This window comes from Dama dama, chromosome 28 (genome assembly GCF_033118175.1).
Source record: "Dama dama isolate Ldn47 chromosome 28, ASM3311817v1, whole genome shotgun sequence".
NCBI lineage: Eukaryota > Metazoa > Chordata > Mammalia > Artiodactyla > Cervidae > Dama > Dama dama.
Window position 1 is genome coordinate 27513569 of NC_083708.1, and position 14279 is coordinate 27527847.

Below are 14279 nucleotides of genomic sequence, written 5' to 3' on the forward strand. Positions count from 1 at the left end.
ATAAAGTCCAGTAGATATATTTGACATTGTATATGTATCTAAGAAAAGAAATATATTCAGAAATGACTCTGAAGATAACTGAATCTTCGTATGTATCTACTTAAAGATCTCACCTAATATCAAGTGTCTTATTGCATAATAATATGAATTTATACTTTGGATTATGAATTATACATGTTGGGGACAGATCTAGCTATTTTATTTGTGTATATTAAATTTATTAATACTTTTTTTTCAATACCTATTCCTGTATTGCGTGCACAGGACAGAGTCCAGCCATGCCACCTCCATTACCAACAGAACAAGCTTCCAGACCCACTCTGGCATCACCTACTCTTGAAGGTCCCACTCTGGCATCACCTACTCTTGAAGGCAAGTATTTTATTTTTCCAAAAATCATCTCTATTGTAGATAGAATGTAGAGAAACAAAGCAAAATAGTTGTTGCAGCAACAAAATCCACCTTTTCTCATAGTTTTAGTATGTCTAAGCTACAGTTTACTCTTCCTAAAAGTACAATTTGCTCCTATTTAGAACACTAAAAATTTCTTCCTAAGATTATACATTGGTGGCCATCAGCTTCCAGAAGGACGACCAGCTTCATACTCTGGAAATCAAGCCAGGAAGTATAGGGTCAAAGGGACAGATAATACCTTGTAATTCTTGAGTAGGAAACTCAAGAAAACTTTATATGCTCATTATCAGGAATTATTCACTCATGTTAACCTATTCTCTCCTCTATATCTTATTTATATTCTGTCCCCTAAATCCAATCCCAAATAAATTTCCAATAATTAGGAGAAAATGTTGGATATTTTCAGCTCATCTCATGCATCCTCCAAGCCCCTCCTACAAAGATGACCCAGGCCCTATTGATAACCTCTTGTTACTTAGAAAGATGGCAGTAACTTTGTGCCTTAGGAAATAACATATGATTAACAGCCTGTGTCCTACAGTCACACAGATATGGGTCCAGACTCTGGTTCTGCCCTTTTCTCCCTGGATGACCTTAAATGTGATACCTAAACTTTCAGACTTTTTATTAGTAAAATACTGATGCTCATAATAGTAATACTACCACAGACAGGTGTTGTAAAGGTGAATAAAACTGTAACAATTGCAAAAATTTTATTATTGTATTTGATAGTGATGAGATTAGGAGTTTCTTTAACTTCATTTTATTGGCTTTCTACAACTATCCACAAAGAATAGTTTGTAGATCACCAGCATCAAGATCAATTGTAAGGCTCATTAAAAAATACATATTCCTACCACATCTTCGATCTAGTGAATCAGATTCTCTGGCAATTCAGAGAGGAAAATTTGTGTTTTTAACAAACTCCTCAGTTGAGTCTTACATACATTAAATTTTAAGAGCTTTTAGCTTATGTTTATGTGTAAAAATTACTACAAATCCAAGCAACTGTTTTACACCAAACATATAAAGTTGGTAGCCTGCTTCAAATAGTTTTTAAATTTATTTTTATTTTTTAATAAAATATGAATGCCTTGGTGAGCAATACATTGTCTAATTGACCACAGATCCAGAAGTCGTTTGGCTATACATTTATATTTCAGTGAATACATTTATTTATGTTACAGTCAGTAGCCAGGGAAGGATTTGAGTAGCTGAGCAGGTGAAGTTTTCCTAAGTTTAGATTGAAATACTAGCATGTTCCATGTACTTTTCTGGCAAGATTCTGACCAAATTATGCCTGTGACTATGCTGTATTCAACTCACATTTATTTAGAATATTTTTATGTTGGCTATAGGTATACGCATTTCTCATTCGATGTCTCAAAACCCTGTAGATATTATTATCAATGATTAACAAATTTAGACTTGAAGTTTTTTTTTTTTTTTAATTAGTAAACAGCAGGACTTGGATTCTAGCCCTGACTTTCTAGACCTATACCCAGGAATTTTTCTGTCACATTACTATGCAGACTTTGGAGTTTGAGAATTATATCTCAATGTTTTCTGAGACATCAACTTTAGTAACATGAAAGCGTAACATTTTGTGTTTCAGATTTCAGGTAGTTCTGTGATAGACGTTTATCATCTTCTGATGTCAATCAAGAGTACCCTAGCAATGTGTATCAGTATTTAAATGTACACAGAGATCACCTGGGGATCTTTGACAATGAAAATTCTGATTTGGTAGGTCATGAATAAGGCCTGAGATTCTGCATTTTCACCAAACTCCCAAATATTGCTGCTGCTTCTGGTTCAGTACCTCATCTGAGTAGTAAAGTCCTACCTGATTTAGGAAGCAGGTAAAGAGCAATTGAATATTCCTAAAAATGCTTTCAACTTAGTAGTAATCACCTAAATGACCTACTACTGGGCAAATGTCCTTCAGACTAACTGGAATGGCACACATGGAAAATTTTTGATTGCTAGTTGTGTGGGAAAAAAGCAAAAGGTTTCAAGCCACATACCTAAGCATTGTAGAAAGGCAAGAGAACAAGAGAAATGCCATTGGGATTGAGGGAAAGGTTACATTATACTTGTAAATTATAACAACCTTATTATATATTATATGCAAGATATTTTGAGTTGGTCAGCTACAAATTGAATGAATTAGCAGTTGCAAATTTCAAATAAAAATTCCATACAATCTGTAAGTCAGTACTGTATCAGTACCAATCTGAAGAAAAGAATTTGTTTAGTTATTAGAGACCATGATTTAATGAAAAGCTCATGAAAGACTTTACTTTTGAGTCCAAATAAGCAACACTTTTTGACTATTTAGAGAACGGTCCAGGTAGAGTCCAAGGTTTGAAACTTTTGTCTCCCATCCATCTAAGCTAAAGACATTTATTTGGCCCACGTAATCTTTGATTTATTGATTTTTAAATGTGATCATTTTGATAGGGTGATGGTCTCACTGCCTCCCTTGACTTTCACACCTCCTTCTCCCACCACTCACTTGGGTCTAGACTTCCTTTGCATGTGAGACAATTATGTGAAGACAGCTTCTTCTTGATATGATAATTTCTTAAATTCCCTATCAGCCTTAGTGTCTTAGTCTGCAAGGGCTGCCATAGCAAAACACTGCAGACTGAATAGCTTAAACAACAGAAATGTATTTTCTCACAGTTCTGGAAACTGGGAGTCTCAGGTCAGGGTACCTGCGACTGGATTCTAGTGAGAGCCTGTTTCCTGGCTTGTATGTGGTCTCCTTCTTGCTGTGTTGTGACATGGCAGAGAGCACACGCTGGTGTCTCTTCCTCTTCTTAGCAAAGAAACTTCTGTTGGATCAGGAGTCCACTCTTGCGATCTCATTTAAGTTTCATTACCTGCTAAAGGCCCTGTCTCCAATCCAGTCATATGGAGGGTTAGGGCTTCAACATATGAGCTTTGGAAGGACTCATTTCAGTCCATAGCACTTGATAATCTTTAAGTTTAGTTAATGTAAAGCAACTTGAATGTTTACCTCATATAATTTGTTTAGTTTAATAAGTTGTTTAAGTATTTCTTTTTTAGTAATCAATGATTTTCCCTTTTTCATTTCTATCCTGTATGACTTCCCAACACCATAAATCCCTAACTTGCATCATCTTCTATACATGCTTATAACTGATAGGATTAAATATTTTCAAAAATTTTTCTTAACTGAACTCAAATATAACTGAGTTTATGCTGAAGGTAATAAAACAACAAAAAAAAAAACACTCTTATTATTGGTTATTGATGTATATCAATTTACCTAGCTAGTAAGTAACTGACTTAGAAGAAATTTATAGTCCAAAAGCAAGAAGGGAGGGAGATCAGAGTTATATTTCTTCTGACATTTGGACTATAATAGCTTATGTGACTTGAGATAATTAGACAAAAAACAGACAAGTAACCATCTTACTGTCCAAATGTTCACAGAGCAAGAGATAGCCTGTAAATAATACTGTCACTTTTACGTTTCATCAGATTGTAATTGTACTGTTGTTGTGAGATGGACATAAATCTGGGGACTCCAATTCCCCATTCTAAGGCAAATTCTGATAGGCAGATTATTCAAATGTTTGACTCCACCTTAGCTCCTGGAAAAGGCTCATACACTGTCATGTAGCAAATGTTTTGCCTATCAATCTGTCCCTTGGAAAGGAACGTGTCATTTGTTAAGTGGGACACTTAGGTTCTGCTGTTATATTTAAAGAGAAATATTATTTGACATTTTATCCTGGAGCCCAATACAGTTTAAGTGAATAATCTAGCAATATTGCAGGATTACAAGGCTTTTGTTAGTAGTATCCTACTACTAACTTTTTGTCTGCAGAAGGCACAGTCTTTGCCCCGAGCATGCTGGCACTGAGCAGCTTCCCAAGGAGCCCACATTATCAGGCAACACTGAGATCATGGGCTTTGTCAGCGCTTGCAGATGTGCTGCCTGGGACTTCATTAACATAATTGATTAGGAGCTAGGACATATTTAGTATTAATCAAGCTGTTTTTAGTGAGGCTGATTATGCACAGTCCTTGATGCACTATTTTAGTCTGGAACTTCCTTAGGACCAAGTTGCAAAAAAATGCTATTATGTAAAAAGGAACTTATATGTGGCACTAACATATGCTCTTCGATTTGAGGAATACAGTTAAAACAGGTCAAAATGTAGGAGCTTAAACATATTTTTCATTTTAATGTTTAAAAGAGGAGGGGTTATATATAGACTAGATTATTAAGTTTGCTCACAGGAGATTGGAAACAATTTAGGGTTTTATCAGTCAAAATCTAAAAAAAAAATATCATCTAAAAATAAATTTTAAAAAACAGACCTTGTTATGGGCGAAAGCATTCTGCACATCTATGAAGCCCTTAAACACTTCCCCTGTGCTTTAATAGTGCTTAAAGCAATAAGCTTCTCGCAACACTTGCTTCTCATTCTGTGAAGTATCTATGAACTCTTATCTTGGGTTACTTCTCTAAGGCCTGAAGGTGTCTCTGGTCTTCCTATAATTTCACTCCTCTCCCCAAACCACACACTTTGTACACCATAATGAAATTATTGTGCTTTGAATCTTCAGAAGTAAAAACTAACTGTATATTAAATCAGTTGTTTGCTTTGACTCCTACTACCATGGGATTCTCCAGGCAAGAATATTTGAGTGGGTCACCATTCCGTTCTCCAGGGCATTTTCCTGAACCAGAGATCAAACCAAGGTCTCCTGCATTGCAGGCAGATTCTTTACCTTTTGAACTACCAGGAAAGCCCTTAACACTATATGTTTTAGAATACAGTTGGCCTTTGTCCAGGGAAATTGACTACAGCATCATTGAAAAGATCTTGTATAATGATGATTTCATGCAATCATTTTGGTCATTGTTGTCAATTCACGTTTAATTATGGACATAACTTACCTGGAACTAACTTAAATAAAGAACCACGTTCAATATAGTATTAATTCTTATGATCTTTCAAACAGTGTTAAATTTTGCAATGAATTAGTTTTTCTATCTATTGTGAGCTCTCATGGGCTGAAAGACTTGCAAGTTCAAGCCACTGTAGTTACCCATACATTCCACAAGTGGGACAGGTCTATGTGAGTAGCTCGCCTGCTTCAACAAATGGTTCCTTATTATATTAACATCACAGGTGGTTTTAACCCTTAACATGACAGCCTGTTTATCATGTTTGTCAGAGCTGTTTTTCTTAGGAGAGATTAGTCTGACTGCTCTAGGAGAGAGTCCTCCGTGACGAAACAAAAGAGCTTCAGGCAACATTTTCCATCCACTTCCAAGCATCCAAAAAATCTGCTTCATTAAATCTTTGTATTAGTACAATTGCTGGATATGATACTGTTATTCTTTAATCACCGTTTCCACTGTGGAAGCAGTGACAGACTATATTTTTGGGCTCCAAAATCACTGCAGCTGGTGACTGCAGCCATGAAATAAAAAGACAGTTGCTGTTTGGAAGAAAAGTTCTCACCAACCTAGACAGCATATTAAAAAGCAGAGACATTACTTTGCCAAAAAAGGTCGGTCTAGTCAAAGCTATGGTTTTTCTAGTAGTCATGTATGGATGCGAGAGTTGGACTATAAAGAAAGCTGAGCGCTGAAGAATTGATGCTTTTGAACTGTAGTGTTGGAGAAGACTCTTCAGAGTCCCTTGGACTGCAAGGAGATCCAACCAGTCCACCCTAAAAGAAATTAGTCCTGACTATTCATTAGAAGGACTGATGCTAAAGCTGAAACTCCAATACTTTGGCCACCTGATGTGAAGAGCTGACTCGTTTGAAAAGACCCTGATGCTGGGAAAGATTGAAGGCTGGAGGAGAAGGGGACGACAGAGGATGAGACGGTTGGATGGTATCACCAACTCAATGGACATGAGTTTGAGTAAACTACAGGAGTTGGCGATGGACAGGGATGCCTGGCGTGCGGCAGTCCATGGGGTCGCAAAGAGTCGGACACGACTGAGTGACTGAACTGAACTGATTGTTTAATCAACATTGCTGGAAATTTTTTTCTCTCCTCCTATTCAACACAACCCCCTCCACCACTACCAAAAGTCATGTTTTATGTTCTCAGTGATCCCTGAAGAATTAAAGACTTTCGTCCACATGTGATTGATTACTGGACATTTAATGTAAAATGGCCACACTGCATCTACTCTGGCAAAGATGTGGAAAGAAGATGTTAGGTGATCTTTTATTGGATATATATCTTATACTTAAATTACTTTTAATATTCCGTTACAAACATAATTTGCAGTAATAGAACCAAATAAAGTAAGGTGAACTACTACTATATACCCTATCTTCTTCTTGAATAAAGATATGACTGGTACTTAGTTCTACAGTTGTGAATATTATAAATGAAGTTACACAAAAGTGGGCAAGAGGACTGTCGAGAGAAGATTAAAGTCCCAGCTTCCAATTGCAGCTTTGACGCTAATCAGTTATTTTATCTTTGACAAATGGATTGACTTTTTAGAGCCTCCATTTCTTCTGTCAGCTGTGGAGACTGAACTTAAATAATCTCAGAGATAATTTTCTGCTTTCACACCCAGAGATCTCAAGCTTATTTTTTTCAGGCTGGTGGATTGGTAGTAAGCTGAATTAAGAGCAGAGTGAAGACTCTATGGCTTGGCCCAGTGTTTAAATAGCTCTTGTAGATGTGTTAGGTTGTGACCATGGTCTGGATACAGATGTCAAACGGGGCAACCAGGCATGTCCCCATGAAATGGATACTATGAAGCATTATTTTCTGAAGTTCAAAAGTGAGTTGTACAGGTCATAAAGGCTGTGAAAGTTAAGAGGAAGATGAGATATGATTGAGGCAAGGCTATGTGGTCAAATTACAGGACTTGCATTGGGCCATAAAGAGTAAGTTGGTAGTATTTGTATAGAGGAGAAAGGAGCAATATAAGAAACTTATTACGAGATAATTTCTTACCGTAGGATGCATTCGAGGACAATGTTCTACAGGAGCTAGTAACGTTTTATTTACAGTTCTATTAAAGTAGGAACTTTATCATCTTTGCTCTTCATTGAGATATATCCTGAGAAGCAAAAAGCATAAAATAATAAAATAGAAATTTGGCTCAGGTTCTCATTCCATTAACTCTATGACACAGTAAATCTTGTTGAACTTTTGGGCAATACAATATTTTCCTTTGTTTTGAGGTGAACTTGACTCATATCTTTGTGCAGTTTTTAATGGAATTGACCTCCAATTGTAAATTTTGATAACATAGGTAAACCATACTACTTTTAGGGCCTCTTTTACTTAGAAAGTTGCTATGAGGACTGCCTGAAATAATGTACATAGCAACTTAGCACAATTAGGTACTGAGCTATTAGTTACTGTTATCATTTTTTTAATCAGCAAATTTGTGCATATAGTAAATAATTAATTTTCATGGTAAATTCTTATTGATATCTGTAGAGGTTAATATGGTAATCACATTAATGTCATTAGTCAACAATTGTGAAACTCTATAAAATTTCTTAATATAGGACTCTGGTCATATCCTAAAGAATTTTGTACACAAAACTGAATCATTTACCCCTCCTCATAGACTGCATGAGCCTTTTTTTTTTTTTTTTTGATAGAAAAATTCTTTAATCAAAACAAGTTTACATGTTGACACTTATGGCTTAACTAGAATAAATTTGTCCAAGTTTAAATTGTGTAAGGACCAAACAGATGTAATATCCAGAGTTCCGTCAGAGCAGTGGGTCCTAGTTCCATTGTAAGGCCTCTCAAAAGCAAAACTCCAATTACTGAAATGATTCCAAGTTTTCATCTAAAGATGAAAAAAATTACCCGAGAGGTCAAAGCATACAATGCATGTCACATGCAAACACTGGTATTTAAGCCTTTTCCCCGTATTCCTAGTTTCCAAATATGAGACGCATATTAGCCTTTTAAAACAATGGAGCAGAGGAGTAGTACAATTAGATTTGCATTTTAGATCACTGAGTCAGCGATAAGTAAGGTGATGAGTCAGTGATAGTAAGGGTGAATGATGAAGGGTAGAGCTTGGAGGTGTAGAGGTAAGAAAAACTTAGGAGGCTACTGTTTATGAGGAAAAATCATGCTACTTTTGTTATGAACAATCACATTTAGCCCTCAAAATAATTTCAAGCAGTGAATATGATTTATATCATTTCAAGAGACGATCAGAGGAATCAAGTAAATTGCCTAAGATAACACCATCATAACAATGGTATAATTGGAATTGGAATTCAAATGTCTCATGCCCAGGATCAGTCTATTCCATTATCGAGAGCTAGCAATTAAAAGGTAGGGCTGAGCATAATTGCTAAAGTCTTATCTGACCTGGGTAAATGAATGGCACTTAAGAATAAGAACTGGTTTGGGGAGATGATAATGAGTTCAGTTTCAGACTTGCTTAGTGCATCAGGGTCCCTCGAACATTCAAAATGGATGATTAAGAGTGTTTAATGAATGTAGTGTTTATAAAGGTTTGAGCAGAGTTATGGTGAAGCACCCCAAGCTTGACCAACTCAGGATGGCTTTATCAGTCCTAGGCCTGAGGAGTCACCAAAATGGAGAGGTTTACAAATCCCCAAACATGGTAACTCTAAGAGAGATATGCCCAGCCAGAACTATGTCCTTTAGTAGAAAAACATATCATCAACAATTTGTAAAATTATGTATATAATATTCTCAGGGAGGTAGTTGGAGAATAAATATCCAACTCTCTCTTTTTTTTCCCCTGCTCTATTATCTCTTGATATTTTTCCTATTGACCAAACTAACCTGAATCCAGAGGTTGTATTAATCCTTGGTTAACACAATCCGTGAAGGTGAGGGTAGATATTGGGCCTGGAGAGAAAATGAAGATTCTGCCATGTGTTGAGCAGCATGTTAAGTGGGATTCACATAAGTGGTCATCTCTAGCAGACAGCTGAAGCTAGGAATCAGGAGTTCACAAATGAGAGAGCTACAGACACTGAAGTCAGAAACTTAATCTGAGCATAGCATTTCCTGAAGCATGTAGTGGGGAATTCTAGTTCTAGGTTATTCTTGGTGAAAAAGAATTCGTAGTGTAATACATTGAGTCTGCATAATATGTTGTATTTCCTTTTTGGACAGTCTTAACTGATACAATTATATTAAAAAAATATGAAATTCTTATTAGAAAACTGTTTAATTATTTTTAACCTCAGTGACGCTCACAATTTGTGATCGGAGAAGCATTACTGTTCCCAGTAATACTTACTGAGCTCCCAAGGAACAGGAGATCTTAAAAATATCCTGTGTCATACAAATTTTAGTTTTGAATATAACTAAATGGCAGGCCAGTCATGAGTTTGAGTGAGGTTTAGGGTATCCAAGAAGGAAAATGTGGGAATAACATTGTCTTGGAGTTCTCCAGAAAAATAGAGCCAATACAATATATGTGCAGACACACAACTGCCCCCCTACACACACATACACCCAGGGGGGCAGGGAGAGGGGAGAAATAGACAGTTATTCTAATGAATTGATTCATGTGCTCATGTGATTTGGGGTGCTAGTAAGTCTGAAGTCCATCAAGCATGCCCGGGAAGAGTTAATATTATTTTCTCAAGTCCAAAGGCAAACTAGAGGCAGAATTCCTTCTTCCTTAGAAAATGTAAGTCTTTTCTCTTAATGCCTTCAACTGGTTGGCAATCTACTTCAGTCAAAGTCTACTGATTTAAATATTAATCACATCTAGAAAATACCTTAGAGCAACAACTAGAATGGTTTTGACCAAATCACTGTTACTATGGTCTAGTCAAAATGAACCATACCAAATGTCATCACATAAAATTAACCATCAAAAACATCAGCAGAAGACAGACTAGAAAGCCAAATATGAAAACAATAATGAGAAAGGAAAGGGTACAACAAAGCCAAGAGCCCCAGAGAGATGGATATGACAAAAATTGGCCAGGGTCCTTTAGATTTGTTGATTAGAAGATCATGGTGACCTACTGCTATACCCTACCCATAAATGAGGGTATAGCAATCAGAAGTCTGAACTAAAGATCCACTAGTTCATATTAGTTTCTTAAACTCTCTGAGATGACTCAGCTTCCTCATCTAAAAAGTTTTATTTTCAACATAATAATCTCAAAATTCTATTTTATCTCCACAATTTTATCATGCTTGAGGCTTATATTTCATTCATTTTCCTCCCTACACATTTATTAGAAGTAGGGCTACTCCCTACTTCTGAGGGGAAAATGAATCATCTATTTCAGTCTTAATGTTTTTCCAACATTTTGTTGTTTATGAACTCTATTTTCAGATGATTTTAGGTTAACGGAACAATTGTAAAGATAATACATAGATTTCTAATATATTTTTCCTCTAATGTTTTCATTTTACATAACCACGATTCACCTACCAAGACGAAGAAATCAACTTTGGTACACTAGTCACTGAATTACAGACTGAATTCAACTTTCACCTTTTAATTATTTGTAAAAAAATTTTAAAATTATTCTTACATACATGTGTGATGAGGACACAAATATTAATATAAGTATTCATTGCTTTTCCCCACCACCTAATGCCAAAGGAATATTCTGGATATGCCTGGTCAGCTCCTGAGTGTTTTTATTATACTTAGGACTCAGGATATGCTGGTTGAGTGGAAAAAAAATTTGGAAGAAGCTCAAATAATTAAATTAATTCATGTTTGAACAAGGGATAGTCCCCAGAAGAAAACATAAGATTTGGACAGTGAGAAAAGAGCTCAAGAAGAGAGTCAGCATGGGCTGGAGTAAGTTTTTAGTTTGCTTTCCAGAAAGAGAGGCTTCCCTGGTGGTTCAGATGGTAAGGAGTCTGCCCTCAATGCAGGAGGCCTGAGTTCGATCCCTGAGTTGGGAAGATCCCCTAGAGAAGAAAATGGCAACCCACTCCAGTATCCTTGCCTGGGAAATCCCGTAGACAGAGAAGCCTGGCGGGCTGCAGTCCATGGGGTCCCAAAGAGTCAAACACGACTGAGTGACTAACACTTTCACTTCCAGAGAGAGAAGGTTTTTGGAAGAGCTGCTATGATGAGAGAGGGTTGGGGAGTCCAATAAGGAGAGAACCTTTAGAACATTTTGCTTTAGGTCATACAACATTAGCAATTTTGAGAGACCTCAGGAAAGGTTTAAATGCGTATTCAACTCTTCCTTGAATTTTAAACTGCCACTTCTTTTCATTGCAGCGCTGTACAGGGCCAGGCATGAGGTAACACAGTTATGTGGAGTTAATATGCTGGAACAAGTATAATTCAGTTTAACAACTGACTTGACTAAATTAAGGGGGAAAAAAAGAAACACAAAAAACAAATAGGTGGAAGAGTGTCAAGAGAAAGGAAATGTAAGGACATATCCCATATGTGAAATATAATGGCCTAGTGGCTCAGATGGTAAGGAGACTGTCTGAAATGCAGGAGACCCGGATTCAATCCCTGGGTTGGAACGGAAGAGTCTGGCAGGCTATAGTGCATGGGGTCGCAAAGAGTCGGACAGAACTGAGCGATTTCACTATCACTTTCATGAAATACAAATCTGCATTTTTTGTTGTTGTTCAATCTCTCAGTTGCCCGACTCTTTGCAGCCCCATGGACTGCAGCTTGCCAGGCTTCCCTGTCATTCACTGTCTCCTGAAATTTGCTCAAACTCATGTCCATTGAGTGGATGATGCTATCCAACCATTTTGTCCTCTGCCACCCCACTTCTCTTCCTGCTCTGTCTTTCCCAGTATCAGGGTCTTTTCCAATGAGTCAGCTCTTCACCATTAGGTGGCCAAAGTATTGGAGCTTCAGCTTTAGCATCAGTCCTTCCGGTAAGTATTCAGAGTCTATTTCCTTTAGAATTGACTAGTTTGAATTCCTTGCTGTCCAAGGGATTCTCAAGAGTCTTCTCCAGCACCAGTTTGAAAACATCAATTCTTGGGCACTCAGCCTTCTATATGGTCCAACTCTCACATCCATACATGGCTACTGGAAAAACCATAGTGTTGACTATATGGACCTTTGTAGGCAAAGTGATGTCTCTGCTTTTTAACATGCTCCTTAGGTTTGTCTTTTAGTAGACATTAAATATTCTAGAGAAACTTGCATCTCCAGAGTTAAAACTTTTCTATCTTGTTATAATAGTCTTGATTTCCCATTATTAATTAAAAGTGCTTTTTATGAAAATCATTAACTTTACCCATAAGATAAAGAAGTTATGTTTTTCTTCCCCTATACATCTGACAGTATAGCAAGGAATGTCGTCTGATTTGACAGTCCAGTAGCAATATTCTGGAGATCCCCAGAATAAAAAATTAAAAAAATCAAGAGGTGACAACCAAGAATCAGGGATGAGTAAGGGGCTTTCTGTTGATGAAGGCCAGCTTTTTGGCTCAGAGATCTTTCATAACTTTCATGCTGATATTAAGAATTAGATTTTTTCCCCTATATTTTGACCAAAGAGAAAATTAGGGATGAGAAGTTTTGTGAATAAGAGTGAATGTGATTTTTATAGCTTCCTTATTATGAAATTTTAATTGGAACCTTCTTGTGCCAGCAACTTTCTCTCAGAAAGCATTTTACAAGAAAGAGCCAGGTCCCTCCAAAGCTCCAGTTTATAAGTACCATTTTTTTCATCATAAAACATTTATTTGCTATTTGTGTCAGCTTAACCTAAATGTTTCTTTCTGTTTTATAAACTTCTTAGAATCCCCATTGAGATTCTTCATTCTCTCTAGTACTGATGGAAAAAGTGGCTGCACTGTTAAAGCCAGGTCTGTTTTTACCCAAATGGAATAAGGAGTCTTAGCAATTGTTCACATGATAAATGGTGACAGATACTTGCTTAAATTATGTAAGAATTTTGTGTAAAAAAAATCTGATCTACTAGACTAAACCTTCCTTATATTAGGAAGAAGACAAAAATTACATTAATGGTTTGGTATAATTTATGAAACAATGAAACTTATGTAGTCTATCATTTGAAGTAAAGTTGAAATCCATATATTAAAACAATTACAACTGGAAGAGTTGTATTCTTTGAAGGAGCACTTATTTCCCTTATAAATATTGATATGCATTAAGCTTGGGCTTCCCTGGTAGCTCAGTTGGTAAAGAACCCACCTGTAATGCAAGAGATTCTGGTTCAATTCCTGGGTCAGGATGATCCGCTGGAGAAGGGATAGGTTACCCACTCCAGTATTCTTGGGCTTCCCTTGTGGCTCAGCTGGTAAAGAATCCACCTGCAATGTGGCAGATCTGGGTTCAATCCCTGGGTTGGGAAGGTCCACGGGAGAAGGGAAAGGCTACCCACTCCAGTATTCTGACCTAGAGAATTCCATGGACATCCATGGGGCCTCAAAGAGTCAGACACGATTGATCGACTTTCATGTGTTAAGCTTAATTTCAAGACTTTAAAGGCTTCAATTAAGAATCTGACTTATAAATATGCCCAATATACCAGTTAACTTTTGGTAATTTTAAAGTCAAATTTTATTTCAAAATAACTATTGAGTCTTTCTAATTTATTTAGTAACTGAAGCCCTAAATTCTCAAGGATCTGTTACAAAATAGCCATATCTTTGAAATGGTACTTTAGAGTAATGTATGCTTTGATTTTAAATGATAACCAACTTTTTTCTTAAATATCAATAACTTAGTCACATACAGGAAAAACTCAATTCTCTGATGTTTCTAGGTATTCTTGATACTTGAAATGCAACAAACTACTTTTGCAAGTCATTTCCTGCTACAGACAAATGTAGGAAACATATATAGATAAAAATATGGAAAAGGTAATTATATGTAAATAATATGACTTTGAAAATTGAC

General features: G+C 36.5%; 1 protein-coding gene across 1 annotated transcript in view; it reads left to right on the plus strand.

Annotated features, from left to right (window-relative positions):
- The window catches only part of TRDN (triadin), a 120019-nt gene extending 119353 nt beyond the window's left edge, over positions 1-666 (plus strand). Inside the window, exons 10-11 of the mRNA XM_061131799.1 lie at positions 265-372; positions 557-666. Of these exons, the coding sequence (XP_060987782.1) occupies positions 265-372; positions 557-666 (218 nt within the window). The remainder of the gene's footprint in view (positions 1-264; positions 373-556) is intronic.
- Positions 667-14279: the final 13613 nt, after the last annotated feature.